The sequence below is a fragment of the Globicephala melas genome, chromosome 6, assembly GCF_963455315.2.
Source record: "Globicephala melas chromosome 6, mGloMel1.2, whole genome shotgun sequence".
NCBI lineage: Eukaryota > Metazoa > Chordata > Mammalia > Artiodactyla > Delphinidae > Globicephala > Globicephala melas.
In genome coordinates this window covers 100,442,449-100,467,893 of record NC_083319.1, presented here as the reverse complement: position 1 = coordinate 100,467,893, position 25,445 = coordinate 100,442,449, and the positions used below count along the sequence as shown (strand labels likewise).

The 25,445-nt window shown below is 52.2% G+C and overlaps 2 protein-coding genes across 2 annotated transcripts in view; one reads left to right on the top strand and one right to left on the bottom strand.

Moving 5' to 3' along the window:
• Window positions 1-5,838, top strand: part of LOC115864894 (lysyl oxidase homolog 2) — a 102,412-nt gene extending 96,574 nt beyond the window's left edge. The window contains exons 12-14 of the mRNA XM_030879021.2: window positions 249-385; window positions 4,074-4,185; window positions 4,917-5,838. Coding sequence (XP_030734881.2) covers window positions 249-385; window positions 4,074-4,185; window positions 4,917-4,996 — 329 coding nt within the window. The 3' untranslated portion in view covers window positions 4,997-5,838. The remainder of the gene's footprint in view (window positions 1-248; window positions 386-4,073; window positions 4,186-4,916) is intronic.
• Window positions 5,839-6,824: 986 nt separating this feature from the next.
• Window positions 6,825-24,768, bottom strand: LOC132597538 (R3H and coiled-coil domain-containing protein 1-like). Its single transcript, XM_060301415.1, has 9 exons — window positions 24,763-24,768; window positions 16,024-16,101; window positions 15,558-15,685; window positions 13,625-13,762; window positions 12,302-12,899; window positions 11,167-11,339; window positions 9,842-9,912; window positions 8,038-8,133; window positions 6,825-7,148 (listed from the first exon to the last, which is right to left on the bottom strand). The coding sequence occupies exons 1-9, from the start codon at window positions 24,766-24,768 to the stop codon at window positions 7,012-7,014; spliced, it is 1,425 nt and encodes a 474-aa protein (XP_060157398.1). The 3' UTR covers window positions 6,825-7,011.
• Window positions 24,769-25,445: the final 677 nt, after the last annotated feature.

Below are 25,445 nucleotides of genomic sequence, written 5' to 3'. Positions count from 1 at the left end.
GGAAAGAGGGAGGGATTCCATCAAAAGGAGAGCACGGAAGGGATGGGCTGCTGAGCCCAGGTGAAGCCGAGGTTGTCGGCCTGGGAGAACAGAGAGATGCTGAGGGTGGGGTCTGGGGATGTCACCCACCCAGCAGGGCTGCTCGGGGCCCTTTGTGGGCAGGGTGGCACAGATGGCAGAGGAAGCCTCTTCCGGCAGAGGGGTCATGGGTGCGTGGTGACTGGGCTTCCCTCTGCCCCTGCCTTCAGACATCCAGAAGAGTTATGAGTGTGCCAACTTCGGCGAGCAGGGCATCACCATGGGCTGCTGGGACATGTACCGCCATGATATCGACTGCCAGTGGGTCGACATCACCGACGTGCCCCCTGGAGACTACCTGTTCCAGGTGAGGGGCATGAGAAGGGGCTCCGGGCCCCCGCTGATGGGAGGAGGTGTCTCTGCCTTAGCAAGTGGGTGGGTAGCCGCCTTCTGATGGTGCCCAGGCAGAAAACGCATGGAGGCCAGGCCATCTAAAGTGCACGGAGTCCTACGCCCGGAGGCTGTCACTGTCACCCAGGTAACCTAGGTATGTGAGATATGCAGGCCGGTGGGGAACTGCAGACCTCCTGAGACATCAATTCAGTTGACACCTGGTGCTTGCAAATCAGGATGCATCTGAAGGCCAGATTTGGTCCTCAGGCCGGGAATTTGTGCACAGACTCTAAGGCGACCTACACCTCTTGGTGTCCTTTGGAGCTGTACTTTCACCTCCACCCCATCTCTCCCAGTGCCCTCACCCTGCCTTGCTCTGTGCTGTTAAGGCTAAAAGCAGTCACACAAAGAGCCATTCACTCCCAAGTGTTTGTGACTTGCCTCTCCCAGAAACGTTTGCCCCATAGAAGGGGCTCTGCAGAGGGGGCAATTTTCAATGCAAAGAAATGAATCTATAATGGTAGGCTGTTAGGGACTAGAGATAGCCTTTCCAGTGACTGTTTGAGTGGAGACTTCCCAGGACTTCCACATGCGCTGTCCAGGGGGAAGGCCCGCCCTGAGGAGGAACTAAGAGGGCTTGGCCTCCCCCCTTCCCGCATATAGCTGCAGGCTCCAGCCAGGGCCCTGACTGGTGGAGGGGCCAAGGGGCACTGTATCCCCACCATCTCCCCTTCTGGGGCACAGATTGGAGGCTTCGTTTCGCCTTCTCATTTTTCCCACATCCCCACCCGTCTTGCTTTCAAGCTTGATGGTTGGGTGGCAAGTGGGCGACCAGAAAGCTGTGTTGAAAGCTTTCCTAAGGGGGCATTCAACCAGCGCAGGGCCCAGTCGCGGTCCCCACCCTATAGACAGTCCTGGGAGGAACCAACACCTGCAGGGAAGTGACCACAGAGGGGTTTTGAAAGTTTCCCTGGTCAATTTCAGAGACTGAAAATCAGACAGCCAAGCGTTTTTCCACCCACAAGCCCAGAACCGCAGACTTGGAGAGGACCGACCGAAGAGCAGAGTGCTTTCTATTTAAAAAACTGAATATCTGTGTCTGTGCACGTACTCCATGCGTGGTGGTGTATGCTTGAGGTCTGCTGTCCCTTTGCCTGGGGGACGTGTAGCATCGTGTATTCTGACAATGTCTATTTAATAACTGCGGCTCCTTGAAGATCGGTGATGGGCCAGAACCTGCCTACACCCTGTGAACCCATGGTCTCATGTAATCCCCCAGGGATGAGTGTTACCATTACTCACATTTCACAGCCAGGCCAACCCAGGTCACATGACTCCGTATGCTGTGTTCTCGACTCCTAAACTAGACAAGTAGCAAATTAACTCATTAGGGGCTTGTTCATGGAAAAGACTGTCCCTTGTGATAGATGTGGAGCTTTAGCCGTGTGAGAGCCCCGGCCTGAGTCACCGGTTCTCTCCATTCCCACGTGGACCCAAGTGCAGGCACCAGTACTCTCCCGGCAGGAGAAAGCCAGGCCGGGGAGGAGGTGGCGTTCCATCCGGAGGGGCCTGTGCGCAGAGGCTCAGAGGCAGGGCTCAGTGCGTTACTAGGTTACTAGGTTCCTGGATCCACAGCAGATCTTTTTTTTTCAATATAAGGTTGCCACGGCCACTGCCAATTTATTTATTTTTCATTTGTTTGTGGGTTTTTTTTTCAAGTTTTTAAAAATTGAGGTATAGTTGATTTACCGTATTACCTTAGTTTCAGGTGTCCAACATAGTGATTCAATATTTTTCTAGCTTATACTCCATTTATAGTTATTAGAAAATATTGGCTCGATTCCCCGTGCTGTACAATGTATCCTTCCTTGTAGCTTATTTATTTCATATACAGTAGTTTGTACCCCCGCCTTGCCCCTTCCCTCTCCCCACTGGTAACCATTAGCTTCCTCTCTGTATCTGTGGGTCTTTCTTTTTTGTTATGTTCACTAGTTTGTTTTATTTTTTTAGATTCTACATAGAAGTGATAACATGCAGTATTTTTCTTTCTCTGACTTATGTCACTAAGCATAATACCCACCAAGTCCATCCATGTTGTGGAAAGTTGCAAAATGTCATTCTTTTTTCCGGCAGAGTAGTAGTCCATTGTGTATATATGTACCACGTCTCTATCCAGTCACCTGTTGATGAACACTTAGGTTGCTTCCACATCTTTGCTGTTGTAAACCACAGCAGGTCCTTTGTCTAAGGAACTAAAGCCAGTGATCCCCACGAGATTGGAAACCATATATCTGAGAGTCTGATGGGACTGTGCACCCAAGTGGGTCAAGCAGGCCCTGATAGCCCCTACTACCCACACGGTCACCCCACAGGGACACCTGGGTGGGCTCCCTCAGGGCATGGCTGTCCATGGGCAAGGGGCTGCCTGGGCCTTGGTGCAGGGGGTTTGTCCATCCTGGACATGGGCTGGGGCAGGGGACAGCTAAGGTTGTCCGGTAGAAAAGAGATCAAAGAAAAGTAAGGTCGCCCCAGAGCGGGACATTGACCAGCCTTACCTAGAGACACAGAGTCATGGTGGTAGCCTGGGGCCCCCAGCATGGCCTGCACTGGCCAGGATGCAGGGCTGGGGGCTCCCACTGGCCCGTTTCCCACAGCAGCTCTGGCAGGGCCCAACCAGCCTACTAAAGGGTCACACCCAGGCCCTTCTGGAGGGAAAGGTCCTGAGGGCCCCAAACCTACAGAATGTGCCTTAACTAGCACGCTACCCCTCCCCCATCACACTGACCTAGGGCAGCACTGCCCCCCTTGTCTCCCTGGGCTCTCAGCCCTTCCACATGTGGCAGGGCCCTCGGGAAAAGCCTCCATTGTGTCCTCCATACCTTCGCCCACAGCCCCAGGCCCAGCTTCTGTCCCTCCCCCTCCCCCTCCCTCCCCTTTCTCCTCTGGGTTCCTCACCCCAAATCCCCCTTTTCTGTCCGCTCTCAGAAGCCCCCTCAAAATGACAGTCTTCCTGCCCCTGCTCCTTTGGGCTGTGCCCTCTTTCCTAGGATGATGCAGAGGAAGGGGGACAAGCAGGCCCAGTCTCCTCGAGAGCCCAGGCCCTGCACTGGTGAGCGGGAAGGGCTTGGGGGTCCCCTAGAGCAAACCGAGGCCTGGAGAGCAGAAGGGACATGTCCAATGTCACACCGCCGGGAGCAGTGTCGTCTCCAGCACCCAGGGCAGCCCCCCTCCAACTCCCCACAGCGCCCGGGCCTTGCCCCCACCCCTCCCAGCACATCCTACTCCCCGGCTCCCTTCTGGCGCCTTCAACAGCCGTTCCGTGGCTTCCCCAGGCCCCAGCTCCTGCCTCTGTACCAGATCTCCCAGTGCACCCAGGACGGGGTATGACTGTGTGTGTGTGTGAATTACACTGAGACAGACAGAGGTGCGTGGAGGTCTCACTCCTCCAGGCCTCACCCTCCTCTGCGCGCCCCCCCCCCCCGACCTCATCTCCGACCAGCTCTGCGCCCACCGAGCTGCTTCTGGAACACAGCACCGGCCATGCTTGCTCCCTTCCATGAGGTCAGCCCGGCTCTGGGGGCAGGCCTGGTCTCAGCATCTCAGCTGGGCCTGGGACGGAGGGTGGCCGGGGCGGGACCCCCTCCAACCAGACTCTCCCCCAGGTCGTCATCAACCCCAACTACGAGGTGGCGGAGTCCGACTACACCAATAACATCATGAAGTGCAGGACCCGCTATGACGGCCACCGCATCTGGATGTACAACTGCCACATAGGTAAGGCCCCCGGGCCCTCCTGGGGAGCACAGCGCCTCAGGCCTGCCAGGTCCCCCCACGCCGCAGCCCAACTCCAGGAGACAGGCAAGAGCTGCCCCACTTTCTCCAGGAGCCAGAGCAGCTTCCTAACTTGGGTGAAGACTTCAGGGAATGGGGCCAGCCTCGCGTTTCCACACGCAGGAAGGACACTGTAGACACCACAGGCCTGGATGGAGACCGGGTTTTCATAGCCAGCTCTGGCTAAGGAGAAAGGACGGGGCAGAAACCGGGCCGGCCCAGCATAGACCCCAAAGCTATTTCAGGGCTGGAGCTGAGGCTACCACCTCATTACGCATGAGACCTCAAAAATGGGGGCACCAGCAATTTGCAGGCTCTGTATCGTTTTCCTGTCGAGAGCTAGAAGCTAGTCAACCACTGTGGCTTCTGGTTGCCAGTAAAGAAGCTTTTCCTCGCGTTATACAACCTGGGTTCCGAAAGGGGAGGCTGAGCGGGAAAAGTGATGGCCTCGCTCTCGGTGGAGGAGAAAACGAAAAGCACTAGATTTAGTCGCTCCTTCACTCGACTTTGACAGAGCAGCTGACATGGGCCTGGCCCTAGAGATGGCCAGCACCTGTCGCTGCCCTGGGGGTGTCACATAGAGGTGGCCACCCGAGGAGGGTGGTGGCCCAGGGACCCTGTGACCTGTGCATCCGGTTTGCCAAACTCTTGTCTCCCTGATGCCCACCCTTCAGGTGGTTCCTTCAGTGAAGAGACAGAAAAAAAGTTTGAACACTTCAGTGGACTCATAAATAACCAGCTCTCCACGCGGTAAAGCAGTGACATGGTCACCTCCTGCCTTTGGGCCACAGTGCATCTTCCCCAACGACCGACAGCCTCGCCCTGCTCCCCTTCATCCAGCCCGGCCCGCCTGTCTCGACCCCCTGCAGCCCCGGCCAGGCTCAGGAGGAAGGCCAGGCTCAGGAGGAAGGCGAGGAAGGCGTGTTCCTGACACCTGCAGGCTGGGAAGGCCTCTGGGGCTGGGGCTCGTCCACGGGGCTGTGGGAGCAGTGCCAACGGAGAGCCATCCTGTCCAGGACCCCAGCGCACAGGTTGTCACCAGCTTGTCCCATCCTAAGCACAGTCCACTCCGAGTCTCACCACCTGCCTGGCTCACCACAGATAACATGGGGCCATTTTCTTCTCAAGTTACATGCTGGCAACGTGAGTGATCAACCCGAGGAGGTCTGGATGAATCCCATTTCTCCTCCTCTTAGGTCATTTCCAGCCAACTGGAGTAGCTAGACTTCTCTTCCAATTAAACAAACTGCCTCTATTCTATCCACACATATAAATAATGCTGCCACACGTCTTCTGATTCAGTGAGCTCAGAGCTGGTACTTCTCTCCCCCACACACCCCCGTGTCCTCTTATTTTTCAAGATACTATTATTATATTCTATTTTCACAGACTTTGAAACACAAATTTAGTGGCATTTCATATTGGGCATCTGGGCCTTTGAAAGTATAGCTCAGAAGAAAAGCAGCCCGCCTGTGTAAGTGACTTCTCTTTCTGTCCTTCCAGTTCTGTAACTGATTCAACGGTGCTATAACCAGGGTCCTGGGTGATGAGGACACTTACCGATCGCCATGTGTCACCACAGACACTTACACATACTTGAAACTTGGAATAAAAGATTTATGACCTGCATGTGTGTTTCATTTGGGCCTCTGCACGCAGCCCCTGAGCAGCAGAGCTCCTTTCCCTAGTCGGCAGTCAGGGAGCTTGGCACCCTGACATGTGCTCTCCTGCAGGGACGTTGAGTTCCTGGGCCCCTCCCGTCCGGCGTGGCCTCAGGGGCCTCGTTCAACGCACACCACAGAGGAAGGGCAACTCCTGCCGAGAGCCGCGGTCTAAGGAGGTCAGGAAAATCCACAGAAACAGAGGCCTCAGCCTTTCTTCAGCTCTTGTGTTTTAGTGAAATGTGTCAGGGCCACGGTGGTTGTGTGAGGACCAGATGGGACACCTAGACTTAAGTCTCAGGCTCTGGGGGAGGGGGAGTCAAGTAGATCATGGGTCCCCGGGGTGCAGTGAGGGTGGACCCCGAGCCAGCCACTCTCCCCCCAGGCGCAGAGCTCCCCCTTGTGTCATAGCACGCTGTGGCCCAGCAAATCGAGGGGTCCACGATGACCTCAGCGCGCCAGGCAGGACCGCTCGGCACCAACTCTGCCCAAACCGGAAAGATGAGTGTGCTGGGGCCTTGTCCGCACAAAGCTGCCCTCCCCGCCGTTCCAGGGAGGGGAGAGACCTCGGCGGGCATTTCAGATTTCGCCTCTTGGCTTGTTCGTGTTTATTTCCGCAAGGACCCCCCCCACCCCCACCCGTGTAACCCACACCACTGGTAACACTGGGACCAGTCCAAAGGGGGGGTGCCCGCAGCACTGCCAATAGCCCACAGCTGCTCTGGGGGAGACTGGGCATGTGTCACACAACAGGTGTAACCTGCACCCCCAAGCTGGGCAGGCTCTGCGCAAAAATGCCTTCGAGGCCCAGCTGGATCCTCGAGCCCAGTCAACTAGAGTGAGGAGAGCAGGTCTCAAATGGGAAGCGAACAGCGCCCCCTAGTGTCCAGCGGCAGACCATCCCATTTTGAAGCAATCACGTTAACAATTCTTACATTTTTATTTTTTTCTCAACTTCTGGAACTAGATCAAGGTAAAGCCCCCCATGCCCCACAGTGACGCCCCAAGGATGGCTCAGGGCTGCTCTGGTGCGTGTAAAGGCTTGCGGTGTTGGGGCCCCAGCTGACGAGGGGGGTCGGGGGGCGCCAATCCAAGCCGCCTGGGCCTCTCAGGGCCTCAGGGTCGGGGAAGGCTCCACGGCGGGCCGCTCTTTCTTTCTGTGTTGGAGCCCCAGGGCCCGGGCCACCAGCCTCCGGGCCACGGCTGTGTTTGTCTGTGGTCTCTCCTTTGCCAGACGCAGAAGCTCTAAAAGGAAAGCCCCATGGGGTGCGGACTTGAATTCAAGGCTATGGCCTCTCCTCCCAGCAACACAGCAGCCTCAGAGGCCATTAGAGCAGGACCAGATGCTGGTGAGAGGGGGCCGCCTAGGGCTCCAGGCCCCCTGTGGGGTCCTGACTAATCCTATCACCTCTCTGCGCCCTTCCTGTTTCTCTGTGGCGGCAGTGTTAATCCTGTCTACCCCTAGGGAAAGCAAATCAGGATGGGACACCTGGAGCTCTTGGGTCAACAGACAGGATGTTTATTGTCCCCAAGGAGTCTGGGACAAAGCCCACGTAACCCACAAGAATGTGGACGGCCTCGGCAGGCTTCTCCCAGGCCAGTTTTGCAGCCACTGCTTTGCAGCCATGGAAAACCGGCCTCTAAGGCGCCCCTCGCGCTTCTGGAAGGAGGAGAGGAAAGGGGAGGAGATGTCACTTATACGGCATCTCCTGTGTGCCCCTCACCGCTGCGGGCACGTGTGCCAGGCTTTCTTATTCACCCCAGTGCTTATGTCGCAGACGTTAGGTGACTTGCTCAAGGCCAACTTACAGAAGTACCAGAGCCAGGATCACACGGAAGCCCAAGCTTTTTACCCTACAGCAAAACACGGCTTCCACGGCCGCACAGAAAGACCAAGCTTCCCCCTGAGCCACAGCACGAGAGGTGTGAGCGGAGGGCAAGCCCGGGACAGAGCAGCTGGCAGACAGCACTGCTGAGGGGCCCCCCTGGGGTGGGGAGGAGCACCCCACTGGCCACTGCAGCCCAGGAGCCCTAAAGCAGAGAACTGAAGAGGGGAGGGAATCGGAGGGAAGGGCCCGCCCCGCCCAACCGAACACGCGCACAGCCCTCCCACCCAGACCACAGGCTCCCTTACTTGGCCTCTGCAGGGCCTTCAGCTTGGACTGCTTGGTTCCCTGCGTCAGGGGCCGGATCTTGAGCGTGGAGAAATCCCTGGTCAGGGCCTCAGCAGCTGTGGAAAGACAACAGATCTGGAGCCGTGCCCTCTTCCTCCTGCTGAGGCCTCCGCAGGACCCAGGAGCACGCGTGTCACCCCGAGGCCCACGCAGCTGCTCTGTACACCCATTCAGAGCTCAGGGACAGGGCTGCCCCATGAGCTTGCCTCGCCCCCCGAGCCCGCAGACCTGCACGGGGCCACCCACGCTCTCAGGTGCACAGCCCGCTCGGAGCCCAGCTTCCACGTTCCTGCCCCGGCTGGTCGGGAGCTGCGGGAGCCTACAGTTCTGACGTCAGGAGGCGCAGGCCCCCGCCTTCCAAAGCCCGGGAGCTTAAAACAAACGCCACCCTTCCCCGACTCGAGACCCTCCCAGGGAACGTGCCCTCACTGCCCCAAGCTGTGCCAGGTCTTGGAGCACTCAGGCCACTTAACAGACACAGCAGGTCAGAGCTGGGAGGGGCTTCGGGTCCAAGCCGCCGTAGGGATGAGGAAACTGGGGCCAGGACGTGGCCGCCCGTGCCCCACAGCTTGGTGGAGCCCGGAAGGCAGCCGTGGCCACGCCTAGCCCACTGTTCCTCCTTTCCGCGGACCAGAAAGCCTCTGGGCCTCCCCCTGCCCCCCCCTCTCTTTCAGTGGCTCCCTCCCTGGGGTTGACGCCCCTACCTCGCCCCAGTCCTCTTGCTCCCTAGACACTGCCCCCCTTCCCTGAAACCCCAGGCTCTCCTGAGAACTGGGCCCACCCCGGCCATGGTCACTCCCAGCTCTGTGTTCAGAAGCTGTTGTTGTGAGAACCCAGCCAAGGGCGGCGGGGTACCAACTCTTTACAAATACACCCAAACTGAGCAGTGGCGTGGCAGGGGCAGCTCCGGAAAGTGGCCAAGACGGAGGACGGGCACCGTCCGGGGCTACAGCCAGGAGGCTGGCTGGCCTCCCCAGCTCTGACGCCAAGAGTCTTAGTAACCCTAACCACACACTGACATCCAGGGAACTCAGTCTCCCCATCTGTGAAATAGGGGTCACCTGACCTACTTCTTGGCGCTGTAATGAAAACGGAATGAGACGCATCTGCTCAAACCGTATGAAATTGCCGTATTTGAATGCTTTTGACCTATAAAAATGGCACCTTCGGGACTTTCCTGGTGGCGCAGTGGTTAAGAATCCTCCTGCCAATGCAGTGGACACAGGTTCGAGCCCTGGTCCGTGAAGATCCCACATGCCGCGGAGCAACTAAGCCCGTGTGCCACAACTACTGAGCCTGCGCTCTAGAGCCTGCGAGCCACAGCTACTGAGCCTGCTCGCCACAACTACTGAAGCCCACGCGCCTAGAGCCCACGCACGGCAACGAAGAGCAGCCCCCGCTCACCGCAACTAGAGAAAGCCCGCACACAGCAATGAAGACCAAACACAGCCTAAAATAAAATAAATAAATTTATAAAAATAAAACATGGCGCCTTCATATGCTTTCATTTAGTATGTGTTAGTCCGTAGGGCTTGGCCCTACATGCTCAGTAAAGGTCACCTGAATCTGAAACCTCCGAACTGAAGGCACGAAGATGAACAGGCGAGGCCGTGAGCTTCCTGGCCCGGCTCCTGCTCTGCCCCCCAGGACTTCTGGAGGGTCTGGGAGACACCCTGCCAGTCCGCCGGCTCAGGGGGGATCCCCACCTAGGGAAACCTAGGCTCCCGCCCTCCCCAACGGCAATCAGAGGAGGGCCCGCCTCACCTGAAACCAGGCAGGGAAAGACCCCGAGCGCGTGTGTGTCGTCCACCCACTGGATCTTGAACCCCTTGTCTCTGCCGGGGAAGAGACAGAGTGATGAGGCGAGCAAATGGGCAAAACCCCTCCTGCTACAGGAAGTGCCCTCCCACCTCCAACCCTCAAACACTCTGAGCCCAAGACTAGTTCCGTCTCCTCTGGGAAGGAGATGGCCGTCGGGCGCAGACTTCCTCTGAAGACCAGACAGTCCGCCTCAGAAAGAGACACCAGCCCCGTGGTCGGATGGGCCCCCACTCCTAGAACTGAGGAAGCCAGGATGCAAAGCTCGTAGAACACAATGCCAAGGGCGAAGGGAGCTCCTCACGGGTGCCGTCACGTCAGGCCAAGGGCATGGGGTCCGAGGCTGGAGGCAAAGGGTTTGTGTGGTGGGCACAGGACCTAATACAAGTGTGTCAATGCAACTGCCCTGTTCGACTTTCTTTCTGCTGCTCAGGAAAGCACCCCTGAGTCTGGGGCCCGTGGGAAGCCAGAGCAGTCCCAGGGCCCACGGCTTCTCCGTGGCACCGCCATGCCGGCCAAGGAAACCACCAGTGGCCCCGGTCTGGCTCCGCCCTCAGGGGTGGAGAGCTGATGAGCCCCTCGAGCTGTCCACCAGCTCAGGCTTGGGGAGGGAAGGGAAGGCTGTGCGGGACGCAGTCAGAAAGGGGGCCCTGAAGAAAGGGATGTTTTTAAAGCCTAAGGAGGAAAAGAGAAGGGGGACTGGAGAAAAGAAAATGAGCATTTGGAGAAAGAAAAAGAAAAAAGGAGAAGAGATTGGATTTGGATCCAAGGAATTCGGGGAAACAAGAGAAATCTTTCTCTCACTATATCCCCATCTCCCATCTCCACCAGACCCTGCCCCAGGGCCGCTCAAGCCCAGTTCACCCCAGGAATAGTTCCTGCCTGGAAATGGCCCCATCCTGCTGACTGACCGACGGGTGGCTGCTCGTGGAGCAGGGGAGGCAGGGGCCCCGCTGGGTCCTGGCCACCACGTGGGTGTGGGGGGACCGGGACGGAGATCTGCTGCCCGGTGCCAGCAGGACCAGGTCTCGGGCCTCTGGAGAGTGTCTGCAACCAAAACCTCAGCTCTCCTCCTCCACAAAGTCATGGCCAGCAAGCCAACTGCCCAGGAGGATGGAGCCCAGAGCAACCACGTCCACTTTCTGCCTTTCCTTCTAGATCACTGGGCACTGGGGGAGGGGCAGGCAACTGTCCCCCACAACAAAGGGCTGTCCTGGCTCCTCTCCAGAAGTTGGGCACCCCCTCCTCCCCACCTCCCCGAAGCCTCTCACTGGAACTCGGAAAAGGCTGCCAGCAGGTCCTCGGTCTTGAGCGCCGGCTCAAAGTCATAGATCTCCACCACGTGGGCAAAATCCTTCTCTCCAGGCAGCTCCTCTGCGAAGGAGGACGTGTCCATGTGGATCTTCTCTACTTGAATCTCCTTCTCGGTCAGGTTGTCCGTTATCTGGGAGAGATCAGACCCTTTAGCGAGGGGAGCTCTGACACACATGACTCCAAATGACTGCTCTCAAAATCACACGCTGAGAGTCCTGCAGGCTTCTGGGTAGATAGGGAGGTGAGCACCCCGGGTAGGGGTCTGGGAAAGACAGCAGGATGGCAGACTGGGCCAGAAGATGGAGAAGCATGAGTTTTAGGGGAGTCCCCACTGGGTGACTGGCACGGACACACATCATGTTTCACAGAATCCCGAAAACCCTATTCTATAGGCCCACTTTACAGATGGGTAAGCTGAGTCAACGAATTAAGTAATTTTGCCCCAAGTTGCCATCAGTGAGTCACAGAGCTGGGCAGGCCCAGGATCTTTCCTTCTCTCATTAATGATGTGATAATAAGCAAGGCTTTCTGGCATCCATCCTTCATCTGTAAAATAGCGATACAGGATGCCCGCCCTCCCAACTGACACCGCGGCCAGGCTCAGGGGCGGACACATGACACACAGTTCCAAGGGTACAAGATCTGTAAGACAAAGCTTCAGGCAGAAGAGTGATTTTCATGACCAACATCTGCAGTACATTCTGTAACATGTGCACATCTATGTTACCTTGGGCCGTGTGTATCATTACCTGCTATTTTTTCAGATGAGGAAACTGAGACTAAGAAAAGCCAAATGACTTGCCCACAGTCGAATAGCACCTACATGATTGAGCTGGGACCGAATTCCACACCCCTGATCCCAGACCCTGAGCCTCCTGCCCTCTGCATGTCAGTCCTGACTCCTGTGGGCAAGGCCCCTGGGTCCCTCCCCACACATCTCCTAAGGGACCCCTATCACCCAACACCCAGGCCTGCTCAGCCAGCACCCGCCCCCCCCCACCCCTCCACACCATGACCCTCGGCCCCCATCCACCCTCGACTACACCCACCTCACTTCCGCCCTCCCTTTTCCGGGCTTAAGAGCCTCATCACCTCCTGCAGCAGCTCACTGTAATCGTCCTCCTCGGAGCAGCTGCCCGGCCCCTCCTCTTCCACCTCGTCCTCTTCCTTCTCTGCCGCCAGGCTCCTCTCCAGCTCACTCCCACTCCCGTCTTCCAAGTCTGGCTGCAGACCGGGCCCAGGCTGTGTGTCCGACTCCGACCTGTCTCCCGTCCCTGAGTGATCCTCTGGCCCTGGGGACTCAGTGGCCACTGGGTCTGGCAGTGACTCATTCTCACTTTTGCTACGGCCTTTTCGGACCTCTGCTGCCTGAGTCGCCAACACAGGAAGTTCCTGATCGGAGGTGGGGTCCCCGGCACGGATATCATCGGGCTCTTCTGGGAGCCCGCCAGCTGGAGCATCTTCCTGAAGCCCTGGGGCCGGGAGGGGCGCCCATTCTTCTCGCCTGCGCAGCGCCCGGGGCACATACAAAGCCTGGTCTGGCTTGCGTCCACGATGCCACCGGCCGGCCCGCGCTCCTCGGGGACCAGCAGCCGCTCCCTGGCTTGAGGTGGACCTCGGACCTCGGTACTTGCTAGGGTGGGAAGCAGGAGGGCGGCAGGGGCCAGAGAGCCCATCTGAACCGGGTAACCTGCAGCAGGAGCAGGCGGTGATCAGGGCGGTGTTTGGGCCCCAAGGAAAATGGTTTACTGGAGCGACCTGCCATTCAGGCACGAGGCTCTCAAGTCAGCCTTGGGCAAAAACCAAAGCCAAAACGACCCTCAAGAACACCTTAACAAGGCATCAGAGTGGAGGCTGGATGCCCTGAACAGGCCCGAAGCAGTCAGCTCTCCCTCCAGTGTTATAAACCGAATATGAGAGCGCCGAGTCTTCGCTTACTCACAGGGTAAGGTGCGTACTAGCATTTAGGAACTGCGTTATTAAAAAAATATGTAACTTTCAAAGCTAGGATCATAGTCATCATGATAAGATCCTGCAAGAGGCACGTGGAAACAGGTGAGTGAAAGCCCAGATGTACTCGCACGTTCCGTGGCCTCTGCGGGGCACAAGCTCACTGAGAGCAACGCTGGGCAGACACCTCCGCTGTTTAAACCACTCTCTCTTTCTCTCTTCTGGCCCAGCGTGCAGAAGCTGAATTTGCTAAAGGAATTCCACAGACAATGCACATCTACTCCGCTGCTGGAGCAGAAAGCAGCACTGACTCTAAGCCCCCGAGGCTGGGGACACAGGTGGTGGCCTGGGGCCTCCCGGCCCTGGTTCCCTCTCAGACACTGACCAGCTCAACCGACCAGCCCCCAACCCCCGCCCCCCGCTCAAACAGCTGCTGAGGGGCCTCCAAGGAGGCAGGATACACACCTGATGTCCACGTGACAGATGACCGTCCTCCTCCTCCAGCCCTCCCCAACAGAGAAGCTGCTCAAAAGATCAAAATTCTCTGCTGTCCTGTGGATCAAGTACCGGAGGCGACTGGAGAGTGGGGGGAAGAGAAGGACCCTGGGGATAAACGGGAAGGGGTGCTGAGCAGGGGCTCCAGGTGCAGCCCCCAGGCCTGAGCCCCACCGAGTCCACTCCCAGTTTAACGGTGGCTTAAACACTAGGCTCCCTCTGCCCCCTCGGGTCCCAGGCTGACTGCAAAGGACCTGCCGATAGAGGTTACGACAGGGAGCTACTGGCCCCACTCCCCTTCCAGTGCTGGGCCCCTTCGGTCTCGGGTGATGCTCAGGGTTACAAGTGAACGGTGCAGCTGGCTTCAGACTATACTACAAAGCTACAGTAATCAAGACAATATTACTGTCTTGGCACAAAAACAGAACTATAAATCAATGGAACAGGATAGAAAGCCCAGAGATAAATCCACACACCTATGGTCAACTAATCTATGACAAAGGAGGCAAGGATATACAATGGAGAAAAGACAGTCTCTTCAATAAGTGGTGCTGGGAAAACTGGACAGCTGCACGTAAAAGAATGAAATTAGAACACTCCCTAACACCATACACAAAAATAAACTCAAAATTGATTAAAGACCTAAATGTAAGACCAGACACTATAAAACTCTTAGAGGAAAACATAGGAAGAACACTCTTTGACATAAATCACAGCAAGATCTTTTCTGACCCATCTCCTAGAGTAATGGAAATAAAAACAATAATAAACATATGGGACCTAATGAAACTTAAAAGCTTTTGCAAAGCAAAGGAAGCCGTAAACAAGGCGAAAAGACAACCCTCAGAATGGGAGAAAATATTTGCAAATGAATCAACGGACAAAGGATTAATCTCCAAAATATATAAACAGCTCATGCAGCTCAATATTAAAAAAACAAACAACCCAATCCAAAAATGGTCAGAAGAACTAAATAGGCATTTCTCCGAGACATACAGATGGCCAAGAGGCACATGAAAAGCTGCTCAACATCACTAATTATTAGAGAAATGCAAATCAAAACTACAATGAGGTATCACCTCACACCAGTTAGAATGGGTATCATCAGAAAATCTACAGACAATAAATGCTGGAGAGGGTGTGGCAAGAAGGGAACCCTCTTGCACTGTTGGTGGGAATGTAAATTGATACAGTCACTATGGAGAACGGTATGGAGGGTCCTTAAAAAACTAAAAATAGAATTACCATATGACCCAGCAATCCCACTACTGGGCATATACCCTGAGAAAACCATAATTCAAAAAGACACATGCACCCCAATGTTCATTGCAGCACCATTTACCAGGTCATGGAAGCAACCTAAATGCCCATCAACAGACGAATGGATAAAGAAGATGTGATACATATATACAATGGAATATTACTCAGCCATAAAAGGAGTGAAATTGGGTCATTTGTAGAGACGTGGATGGATCTAGAGACTGTCATACAGAGTGAAGTAAGTCAGAAAGAGAAAAACAAATATCGTATATTAATGTATATATGTGTAATCTAGAAAAATGGTACAGATGAACCAGTTTGCAAGGCAGAAATAAAGACACACATGTAGAGAACACACATGTAGAGACACCGGGGGGGGGGGGCGCGGGATACGAACTGGGAGATTGGGATTGACATATATACACTAATATGTATAAAATAGATAATTAAAAATTTTTTTAAAAAGAAAGATGCAGCTGGGAGAGGCCTGAGAGCAGATTATTAAACCTAAAGGCCAAGGTCAGAGCGAGCTGCGAGCCCGTTACTTTGGATGCACCACTGGGCAAAGGGGCACAGGAGGCTCTGGGCGAACCCTGACCTTTTCAGCAGCCCAGGGCCCGACGCCACCATCACACCAGCTTACTTTGACAGCTGCTTCTGCAGCAGGAAGCGGTCCAGCTCCTCCTGGATGCGGTGCACGAAGTCATTCTCGGCTGAGGAGAGGAAGACGCCGTCCAAGCAGAGAAGGGCCAGGGTGACAGGTGGGAGAACCTGCGGGGCAACGGACACGGCCGCGATCAGAGCGCCTCCCGGGCCCACCCTAGACCAAGGCCAAGGCCTCTCCTATCGGAGAGGAGCCGGGCTCCGAGGCGGGGAAGGGACGTGGCGAGGGTCGCCAGGCAGGGCAGTAGTGGGGCAGCTAGGGGTCTCCCGGCCCCAGCTGCGCTCGCTTTCGCTGTCCCCGGGCTCGCGCGCCGCCGCCTCGGGCCTGCTCAGCCGACGCGATCGACACTCCCCGGCCCGTAAGCGAGAGGCCCGGCGGTAGCGCTAGGCCTGCCGCGAGCCAGCAAGCGGGGCGACCCGCCCCCAAGCCCGCCGGCCGCACTCACCGCAGGCGCCCAGCGCGTCGCCGCCGCAGCTCTGAGGGTCCCCAGAAGCCTGCGCGCCCTGGAGTCCGCGCCGCGGACCTCGGCGGAGGCGCAGCGCCACCATGCAGCCCGGAGGAGGCATGGCAGCAACGACAGAGGCGTATTCTTGATTGGTTTGCCCCGGAGAGCACACTGTCTCCTAGGATCAATTAAGTTTGGCAAATACTTTGAGGTGGCTCCTATATGCTAGGTCGTGGGGATACCAGATTTTCTGGTTCATTGTTCCCCTCCCTAGGAACGTAAAAGAGGAATAAATAGGAAGTTTCTGGACACCAAGAATTTCATCACCCTTTGACCACCGCTGCCCTTCCTTGACCCTTATTTATGGAACCTGCAAAGAGGTCCAACTCACACCAAAGGGTCACTGACAAGGTGTACTAGCCTTTGGGTAACAGGGCGGGGTAGACACTAGAATGGTGATTTGCAGGCCATCAAATTATACTACCTTGCTACATCTAAAAATGACTCCAGCACCCACCACCTTAAATACGATTTGAAATACTTCCCATCAGACAGTGTAGGATGGGCTATTATAATCTAGGAGACCAGGGTTGAAATCCTCCTCTTCCCTGAAAGGTGCTGAAATGTAAGCCTTTTATCATCCTGAATCAAGCGGGCCCCTGAGTTAACAGCATTGAAGACCCAGGTTTTAGTACAGGGGTGGGACAGTCTGAGTGGGCCCTGCAGTAGGCTATGGGCAAGGCCACAGGGAGAGTGTCCCTCAAAAGACCAGGTAGGAAAAGCTGGGAACAGAAAAATGAAGAAAAATTAAGATGCATTTTGCTCTCTTACAGTTTTTTCCAGAGTATTTCTTTAAAAAGATGGTGGTATTATATCACATTTACAAAAACTATCTTTCTGGATAGTTTTTCAAGAATAAAAAGGATCTTGGGCTTCCCTGGTGGCGCAGTGGTTGAGATTCCGCCTGCCGATGCAGGGGATGCGGGTTCGTGCCCCGGTCCGGGAAGATCCCACATGACGCGGAGCGGCTGGGCCCGTGAGCCATGGCCGCTGGGCCTGTGCGTCCGGAGCCTGTGCTCCGCAACGGGAGAGGCCACAGCAGTGAGAGGCCCGCGTACGGCAAAAAAAAAAAAAAAAGAATAAAAAGGATCTAGAATAAAGACAACACCAAGTGCAAAGAGAACTCAGGGAGGTGAGTCATGAGTCTCCTTTTCAGCCCTGGTTGTAAGAAGAGATTCTGAAGGCCTAACAGGTCCCCTGCCCCAGCCTCCGGCCTGGAGGGGCATCCGGCCCCTGGGGGTGTAGAGGGCAAAAGGCAGCAGGAAGAATAGGGACACCCATTTGGATTCTGACTCCACCAGCCCCACCCACACTCCACACTGGCTTAACTGAAGTGGAATTAAGCCTGAGAGAACGCCGAGGGGGCACACAATGGTACCATTTATCTGACCAGGCTTCCATGATGGGCGGTTAGGGTTAGGGTGAGGCTGAGAGACAAGACCACCAAGCAGCCATGGACCACACATGACCTGGAAGGATATGCTTCTACTTAGAAAACAAAGGCCCAACTTTCTCAGCAGAGTGGCCATCTCTCCCCAAAACGAAGGAACCAACCAAAAACCCAGGACACAAGCCTTGAGAGCTGGGCCGTGAGAGAGGACTTCAGCACATTCAGAGAGACTCAGAAACAAAGCTGTCAGAGGAAAGCTGCCCATGAACCCAGTTTCCACCACACCCTCTTCAGATAACTTGGAGGCTGAACAGAAAAAAAAGTATCAGCACGAAGGCCTCCACTTGTGGGTGGAGATTACCAAGAGATGCCAAGATAAATGAGGAAGGAAATCAAGGCACATCCACCCACAGGCTTTGGGGACAAATACCAGGTGAGCGTTGAATGGGTCCCAGTCAGAGATAAACAAACAGAACAAAAAGCAGCAGGATATGCAGAATTTCTACAGCAAAAACAAACAACAACAAAGAAAGCATAATAGGAAAAAGAAGATAAGGGTATATTGGAAAGTTCTCTTGAGAAAAGAGAAGAAATTTCAGTTAATAACTACTTCACATTCCCAGGGAAATCAAAGAAAGCCTGATTTCCATGTCACAATAGATAAACCAACAATGACATGAAAGTGAACTGTCAGAGGGATAGAAAGACATAAAAGAGGCAATCATGTTCATCACAGAAGCAGCAAACACTGGAGTCAACAAAGTTGAAAACGAATCAGTGACAAAGAGTAAAGCCTTATGAAAATGAAGATAACTACTCTTTACACAAAGTTTGCCATATAAATGGCATGAATTTAATTTTTGCAGCAGCCCCTTCAGATGGAGATGGTTACCCTTATTGCAGGGGAATAACCTGAGGTTTAGCCAAGGAACCAGCTACCACGTGCAGAGTTGGAACTCACTCTAATCCAGATGTAGCCTGACTGCCACGTCCATGCTCCTGAACACCCCCGACTAAGATCTTCCATCTTTAGAATGTCATGAGAATTGATGCTGTGGCCAATAGCCAGACACAGAAGTCAGTCATTAAACAAACTAGACGAATCCAATCAGTTAGAAACGCATGCTATGTGTGTGCTGTAGTTTTACCTGAAACAGGAGGAATGATTGAGTGATGATGAAAGGACTGCACGCAGGGGACAGGGGGTTGCAAACAGTCCCATCTGAAGGGAAGGACCTAGAGTCCCCTGCTACCATAGTGACCCTAAATTACCATCCAGTGCGCCTTTCCTTGCTATGGGTAGGATCACCGGGGTCACCCACAGCTCTGGAGTCTAGGTCCCAATCTCACATCTCCTCACTCTAAGCAACCTGAGATGGTATTACAGGTATTAAACTGTCTACCAGTAACCTCAGCTTGCATGAGCTAGACAACTGTTCTCTCCATGTTTAAGGTTAAGTTTAAGAATATTCAATTTAGGGCTTCCCTGGTGGCACAGTGGTTGAGAGTCCGCCCGCCGATGCAGGGGACACGGGTTCGTGCCCCGGTATGGGAAGATCCCACGTGCCGCGGAGCGGCTGGGCCCGTGAGCCATGGCCGCTGAGCCTGCGCATCCGGAGCCTGTGCTCCTCAACGGGAGAGGCCACAACAGTGAGAGGCCCACGTACCGCAAAAAAAAAAAAAGAAAAAAAAATCCAATCCTAAAATGTTACTTAGTCTATTTCATTTATATAAACTTTTTGAAATGACACAATTTTAGAAACAGAGAACAAATTAGCAGTTGAAGTGGGGAACAAAAGGTGAAGAGGGGAGAGGAGGTGGGAGGGAGATGAGTGTAACTAAAAAGAACTGTAAGAGGAATCCTTGTGTTCTACATCTTGACTGTGGTGTTGGACATGAGAACCTACACATATAATACCGTTATATATAACTAAATACACACACACCAGTATAAGTAAAATTGAGAAAATATGAATAAGATAGGTAGATTTTATCAATGTCAGTAATCTGGTTGTGATATTGTACAATAATGGTTGCCATTGAATGAAACTAGATAAAGGGTACATGGGATCTCCCTGTATTATTTCTTATAATTGCAGGTGACTCTACAACCTGCTCAATAAGCATTTGTGATTAGGGAATTCCCTGGCAGTCCAGTGGTTAGGACTCGGTCCTTTCACTGCCATGGCCTGGGTTCAATCCCTGGTCAGGGAATTAAGATCCCGCAAGCCACGTGGCGTGGCCAAAAAAATAAAAATTTAAAGAGATATTTGCAACTAATGAAAATGGAAAATCAAATATATCAGATTTATAAAATGCAAATTAAATGTTTAATAACTTCATAAATATGAGTAAAACTGGAACCAGATGTATAAGAGAAATAAATTTGTTCTGTCATTTTGAGTTAATTAAAGTTGTTTTCATTTTCTATAAAGTATATTAGATACATTAATAACATTACAATATTTATACATTAAATTTTAAAACTTAATGAAAACTAGATATTTCAATGTTACTTTCATAAACTAATATAACTTAAAATCTAAATAACTGTAAGAAGTCTTTTGTGAATTAAAAGCCAGTCTCAGACATAGAAAACGCTACACAAAACTACATGGAGTTCCAAGAAAAACCAGAGAGATTAAAACAGTTACAGAAAATATAAATACAGAAATCTGCATTGGAGATCCAACACATGGTTAATTAATACACCTGAGGAAGGAAACAAAGCTATTGGAACAGAAAAAAAAAATGCAACAAAATTTTTTTGAAACAAAGAAAAATGTGAATCTACAGATTAGTTTACTGAATTCCAGAAATAGATAGCTAGATAGCTAGATGCCTGATACAGATGGTGGTAAAATTATTTTCTCTGTGCATTGAAAAAAAAAACTCTATATAGGTAGAATACAAAGAAAAAATTCAAGTGGCTTGCAGATGCAAGCACCAAAGCAACTTGGTGAAAGAATGAAAGAAAAACTGGAAAGTTTGGAAATTTGATGAGACCAAAGTATCACTGTTTGCAGAATATTTGATTTTCTTTTTTCACCTAAAAATTCAAGAGAATCAACTAAGAAACTCCTGTAAGCAAGAATGTGTGGAGAAGAGCCAGGGCTGGAAGAGGTGATGGCGGGCCGGAGGAAGAAAGAAATGAGAAATCCACCCCCAGTCCTGCTCTACCAGATTGGCATCTGTCCTTATCCCCCAAATCGCTGATGCCTTTGTTGTCCTTTGGTTCCCAGGAGACCATAGCCTCAGGCTAGCCTGAGTTCTAGCTCCTTTCTTAAAGGGCCAGAGTAACAGGAACTCAGATGGGGTTTGGGATTGCGGGGGAGTCTGGCCCGTGAGCAGCGGGGCTCAGGCCTGTCCTCATCTCAGCCCCCAAGCTCCTGCCAGGGATCCTTACCTGACGTGACTTTGCAGATGTTTACACACCCACCTCCAAAGCCAGATCTCTCTTCCCCAGGCCCAAGCACCACCACACATCAGAGCCTGTTGCCACAATGGGGTCTGAGGGACAGGAGGAAAAATGAATATTAAGACTTGGTAATGACAGGGCCATGGTCCTCAGTCCCCTTTTGTGGGATTGTCTTGAAGCTCTCCCATAACAAGTTACCAGAGTGATCTGTCAAAAGGTGAACCTAATCACATCATTCTCTCCACCGCATAAAATCCTTTAATGGCTCCCCAATGTATTAAAATAACTTATTACCAGGCTCTAAGTGATCTGGCCTTCTCCAGGCCTGGACTAGGCTGAGGCAGGGAGCCGTGAACCTGAGAGCAAGTGTCGCCTTAAGGTGAGGCATTTCATCACTACCAGGTACCCTTCTCCTTGTCCATTACATCCCAGCCATGCTGGCCTCCTTTCTGTTCCTCCATTACAAGTTCTTTCCTGACTCAAGAGCTTGGCAATGGCTGTTCCCTCTGCCTACGAGGCTCTTCCTCTGGCTCTTTTCTTTTCTTTTCTTTTTTTTTTTTTTGCGGTACGCGGGCCTCTCACTGTTGTGGCCTCTCCCGTTGAGGAGCACAGGCTCTGGACGCGCAGGCCCAGCGGCCATGGCTCACGCGCCCAGCCACTCTGCGGCATGAGGGATCTTCCAGACCGGGGCACGAACCCGTGTCCCCTTCATCGGCAGGCAGACTCTCAACCACTGCGCCACCAGGGAAGCCCCCTCTGGCTCTTTTCTGGCTGCTCTGTCTTGTCTGTGTTTAAGAACTATAACCAGTTGAGATTTTTTCACTCTGGTTACTTTCACATGGAACCTACTGGAAGTGGTTGCCTCTAAGACCCTCACTGTCTAAGCCCATAGTGGTCCCGTGGATTCTGGGTGGCTCTCTGCTTCTGTGTCATGGACGGGGCATAGGAATCTATGCTGAGACTGGAAACCTGGGGCCTGCATCCAGCCTCCCCCCGTGAAACACACAACCCCATTTCCTTTGAAGTCTTGCCAATGACTTGGGGGATGGGTCCTCACTGATGCTAGGATCCACAGACCCCATCTCTTTTCTGTTTCCCCAAATTTCCTCTACTCTTTCTCCTGCAAATACGATCCCCTCTCCTCTCCGGGACTCCTAGTAGAATCTCCTAAAGGCGCTCAAACTCTAGGAGAACAGAATTCAGGAAGGTCAGTGACTGCAGGCAGTATCTGCCCAGGCTTTGAAAGACCAACCTCCCTGAGGCCAAGGAGCACAGAAGCGCTTGCAGCTTCGTGGAGAGGCAGAAGCCAGGAGGAGTTACAGGAAGAGAAGCACAATGCTTGGCACCTGGTGGGCATTCAATAATCATTTGTTGAATGAATGAATGAATGAGTAAAAAAGATCTCCCAGTACCTGATGTTCCCTAAGGTGGAACATCACGTGAGTGGACTTCCAAGCAACTTGGTATTGTTTTATAAAAGCATGTAGATGGGAAAGACATAGCTGTGCTCAAAACATGGTCACTGTGCCTGGGGAACACCGTGCAGGGAATGCTCGTGCTCGTGGCTGAGGCTACGAGCCAGCTGGGCTCTGGTCTGGAAACCAGCAGAGGCCTCTGGAGTTTCAGTCCACGTGGATTAAAAAGGAATAAAAGTGCCCCATGCGAGGAGGTGATCAAAGCCACCCAACCACGTAAAGCTAGGGATAGAGGGGGAGTGTCCCCATTTACGCAGTTACACAGAATAAAGCTACATTTGACCACTCCAAGGAGCTATCTATGGCTTTTTCCGGAAGGTAAAAGACCAAAGATGTTGCCTTGTGAAGAATTCCTTGGGCAAGCCACCTGCTAGCCAACTGGGTCAATGGTATCCCCAGGAACGACATGGCTCTTAGCTGCCAAGGAAAAACCTGGTTCTTAACTGGGTGTCCTGGGGCAAGGCAAGCACAGAAACACCAGGCAAGGATGAGTGAGCTCAAAGAAAGAGGAAAAACCACCCACAAAAGAACTTTACAAACCAAAACTCTAATACATGAAAAAAACAAAACAAGAAAACAGAAGAACTACTAATGCTAAGAAAAGACTTGTCAATCAAATGCAAGAGATGGGCCTTTGTAGAGCCAGATTTGGACAAACCAATTTACTTTTACTATTGGACATGTTTGATAAAGTCAGGGAAATCTGAATACAGCCTGGGTACTACACGATATGAAGGACTGCTCTTACTTTTCCGGTGTGTCTATTGTTACTGTAGTTACGTTTTTTCATCTGTTTTTTTTCATACTAAAGTGTGTATGGATGAAATGGCACGATGTCTTAGATTTGCTCTAAAATGTGTTGGGGAGGGGAGAAGTGAGGAATTACAGGTGAAACAAGATTGGCAAAATGCAGATCATTATTGAAACTGGGTGATAGGTACACTATTATTCTCCTCATTATTGTGTATGGTTGAAATCTGCCATAATAAAACGTTTATTTTTCTCAAGCCAACAATAAAAAGATGGGGCAGGGGTGGTATTCAATGCATAGCTAGAACATCTTCAAATTCTTGAAAGGGAAAAAGAGAGATGAGAAGGAAGCATTTTAGAATTTGTTAGAAAAATGTATAGTTAAATCAATATGCTAAAAATTTGAAGGTAACCACTGAAAGACTAGAAATATAATCTGTAGCTTTCAAATCATTACAGGAAAATAATAATCATATAAAAATTCTATCTAACATAAAGTACAAAGAAAAAGAGGTAAAGAGATAGCAAAAGAAAAATTGTTGTCTCTTTGCCTTAATAAAGATATAAAGCAAAAAAAAGAAAAGGAAAAGAAGACAGAGAAGAATGTATAATACTTTTTTTTTTTTTTTTTTTTGCCATACGCGGCCTCTCACCGTTGCCTCTCGCCCGTTTGCGGAGCACAGGCTCCGGACGCGCAGGCTCAGCGGCCATGGCTCATGGGCCCAGCCGCTCCGCGGCATGTGGGAGCTTCCGCGACCAGGGCACGAACCCGAGTCCCCTGCATCGCGAGGCGGACTCTCAACCACTGCGCCACCAGGGAAGCCCATAATATTTTTTTAAAGGACAATCCCATGATCCAGCCCAGTGCACCCTTACAAGTGAATTTGCAATAGATTGCAGATGATCTGTCCTAAGAAGACTGGGTGAAAATTAAGAATTTCTAATGAAAATCTAGACTCTTATTTGCTTAATTCTTTAAAATGTCTTTACATAATTTATTAGTCAATATTTGACTATGAGGATCTTGGTGTTTATTTTTTATCTAATGTGTATCAGCAGAACACTGCAGTGGGGCACAGACACAGAGAGGTATAGAGAAGCATGTGACGGGCTATCCAGATACAAGCATTACGTGAAACAAAACAAAATACAAACTCTGCTTTACACATCTCTTAGGACATCCCACACAGTCGCCCACCGGCAAGAGAGGAGAGTTCCACAATGAACTCAGAAGGGCCCTGGATAGACCTGTCTGGAGGACTACAAGGCCTATATAAGGGTCTGAGAGCTAACACGTGTTGAATTGGCTTACTCTGTACCAGGCACCATCTATGCCCTTTGCATAATTTAACTCATTGCTCACAACAGTGCTATGTGGTGGTATAATTGTCATCCTCATTTTATAGATGAAGACATTAGAGAGGTTAAGTGACTTGCCCAAGCTCAAACAGCTAATAAATGGCAAAGCCAGTTCAACCTTTCCTCCCCTTCCAGAGCCCAGCTCAAAGACCCAAGTAGGGAGGGGGTCAGGCCACAGCAGGGCAGATGCCTGATTTGTGTTTGAGACTGAGGTTTCATAAGACAATGGCTCAGCCACCTGGGGGAAGTGGCCCTGATTCCAGAGGAGGCAGTCTGGAGAACCCCACCTTCATGATGCCCTTCATTTAGGTAGCACTTGATACTTTCAGAAAGCATTTACAAAGTGCCCATTTCTTTGCAACACCTCCCTTTGAGGCAGGCTAAACAGAAATAATTATTCCATTGGCTCTTTCCTTACGTCACACCTGCCTGCAGTGATGGAGCCAGAACTCAGATCTCTCGTCTCCTGCCTGCCCTGGGTCACGCTGGCCCATCCCTGCTCACACAGAAAGCCAGCCCACAGTTGTCCCCAGTGAGAATGAGGGCGGCTCCAAACACCCACCCACCGCAGTGACAGCAAACAAGCATCTCTGCCCGTGGAACAAGAGAAAAGCCAGACTGAGGACACATACGACTGTATTTTGTACAGAATGAGTAAATGCCTCCATAAACACATAAGAAGGAAGCAAGTCCTAAGTAATTTATTAAAATAGCCAAAAAAAGATAGGCATTCCATCCCAAACTCTCCCTCCTCCCATTAGCCTAGCATAGCATGGTGGTCATCAGGGCAAGTTTTGGGGTCAGACTATCCGTTCGAATACTGGTTTGATTACTTGTTAGCTGTGTGACTCTAAGCAAATTGGTTAACCATCTCTCTGTTTTAGTTTCTTCATCTGTGAAATGGGGATAAGAGCTCTGGTCTCACTGAGGCCTCAGAGATGAATTAATCCATAATGAGGTTAACCCACGT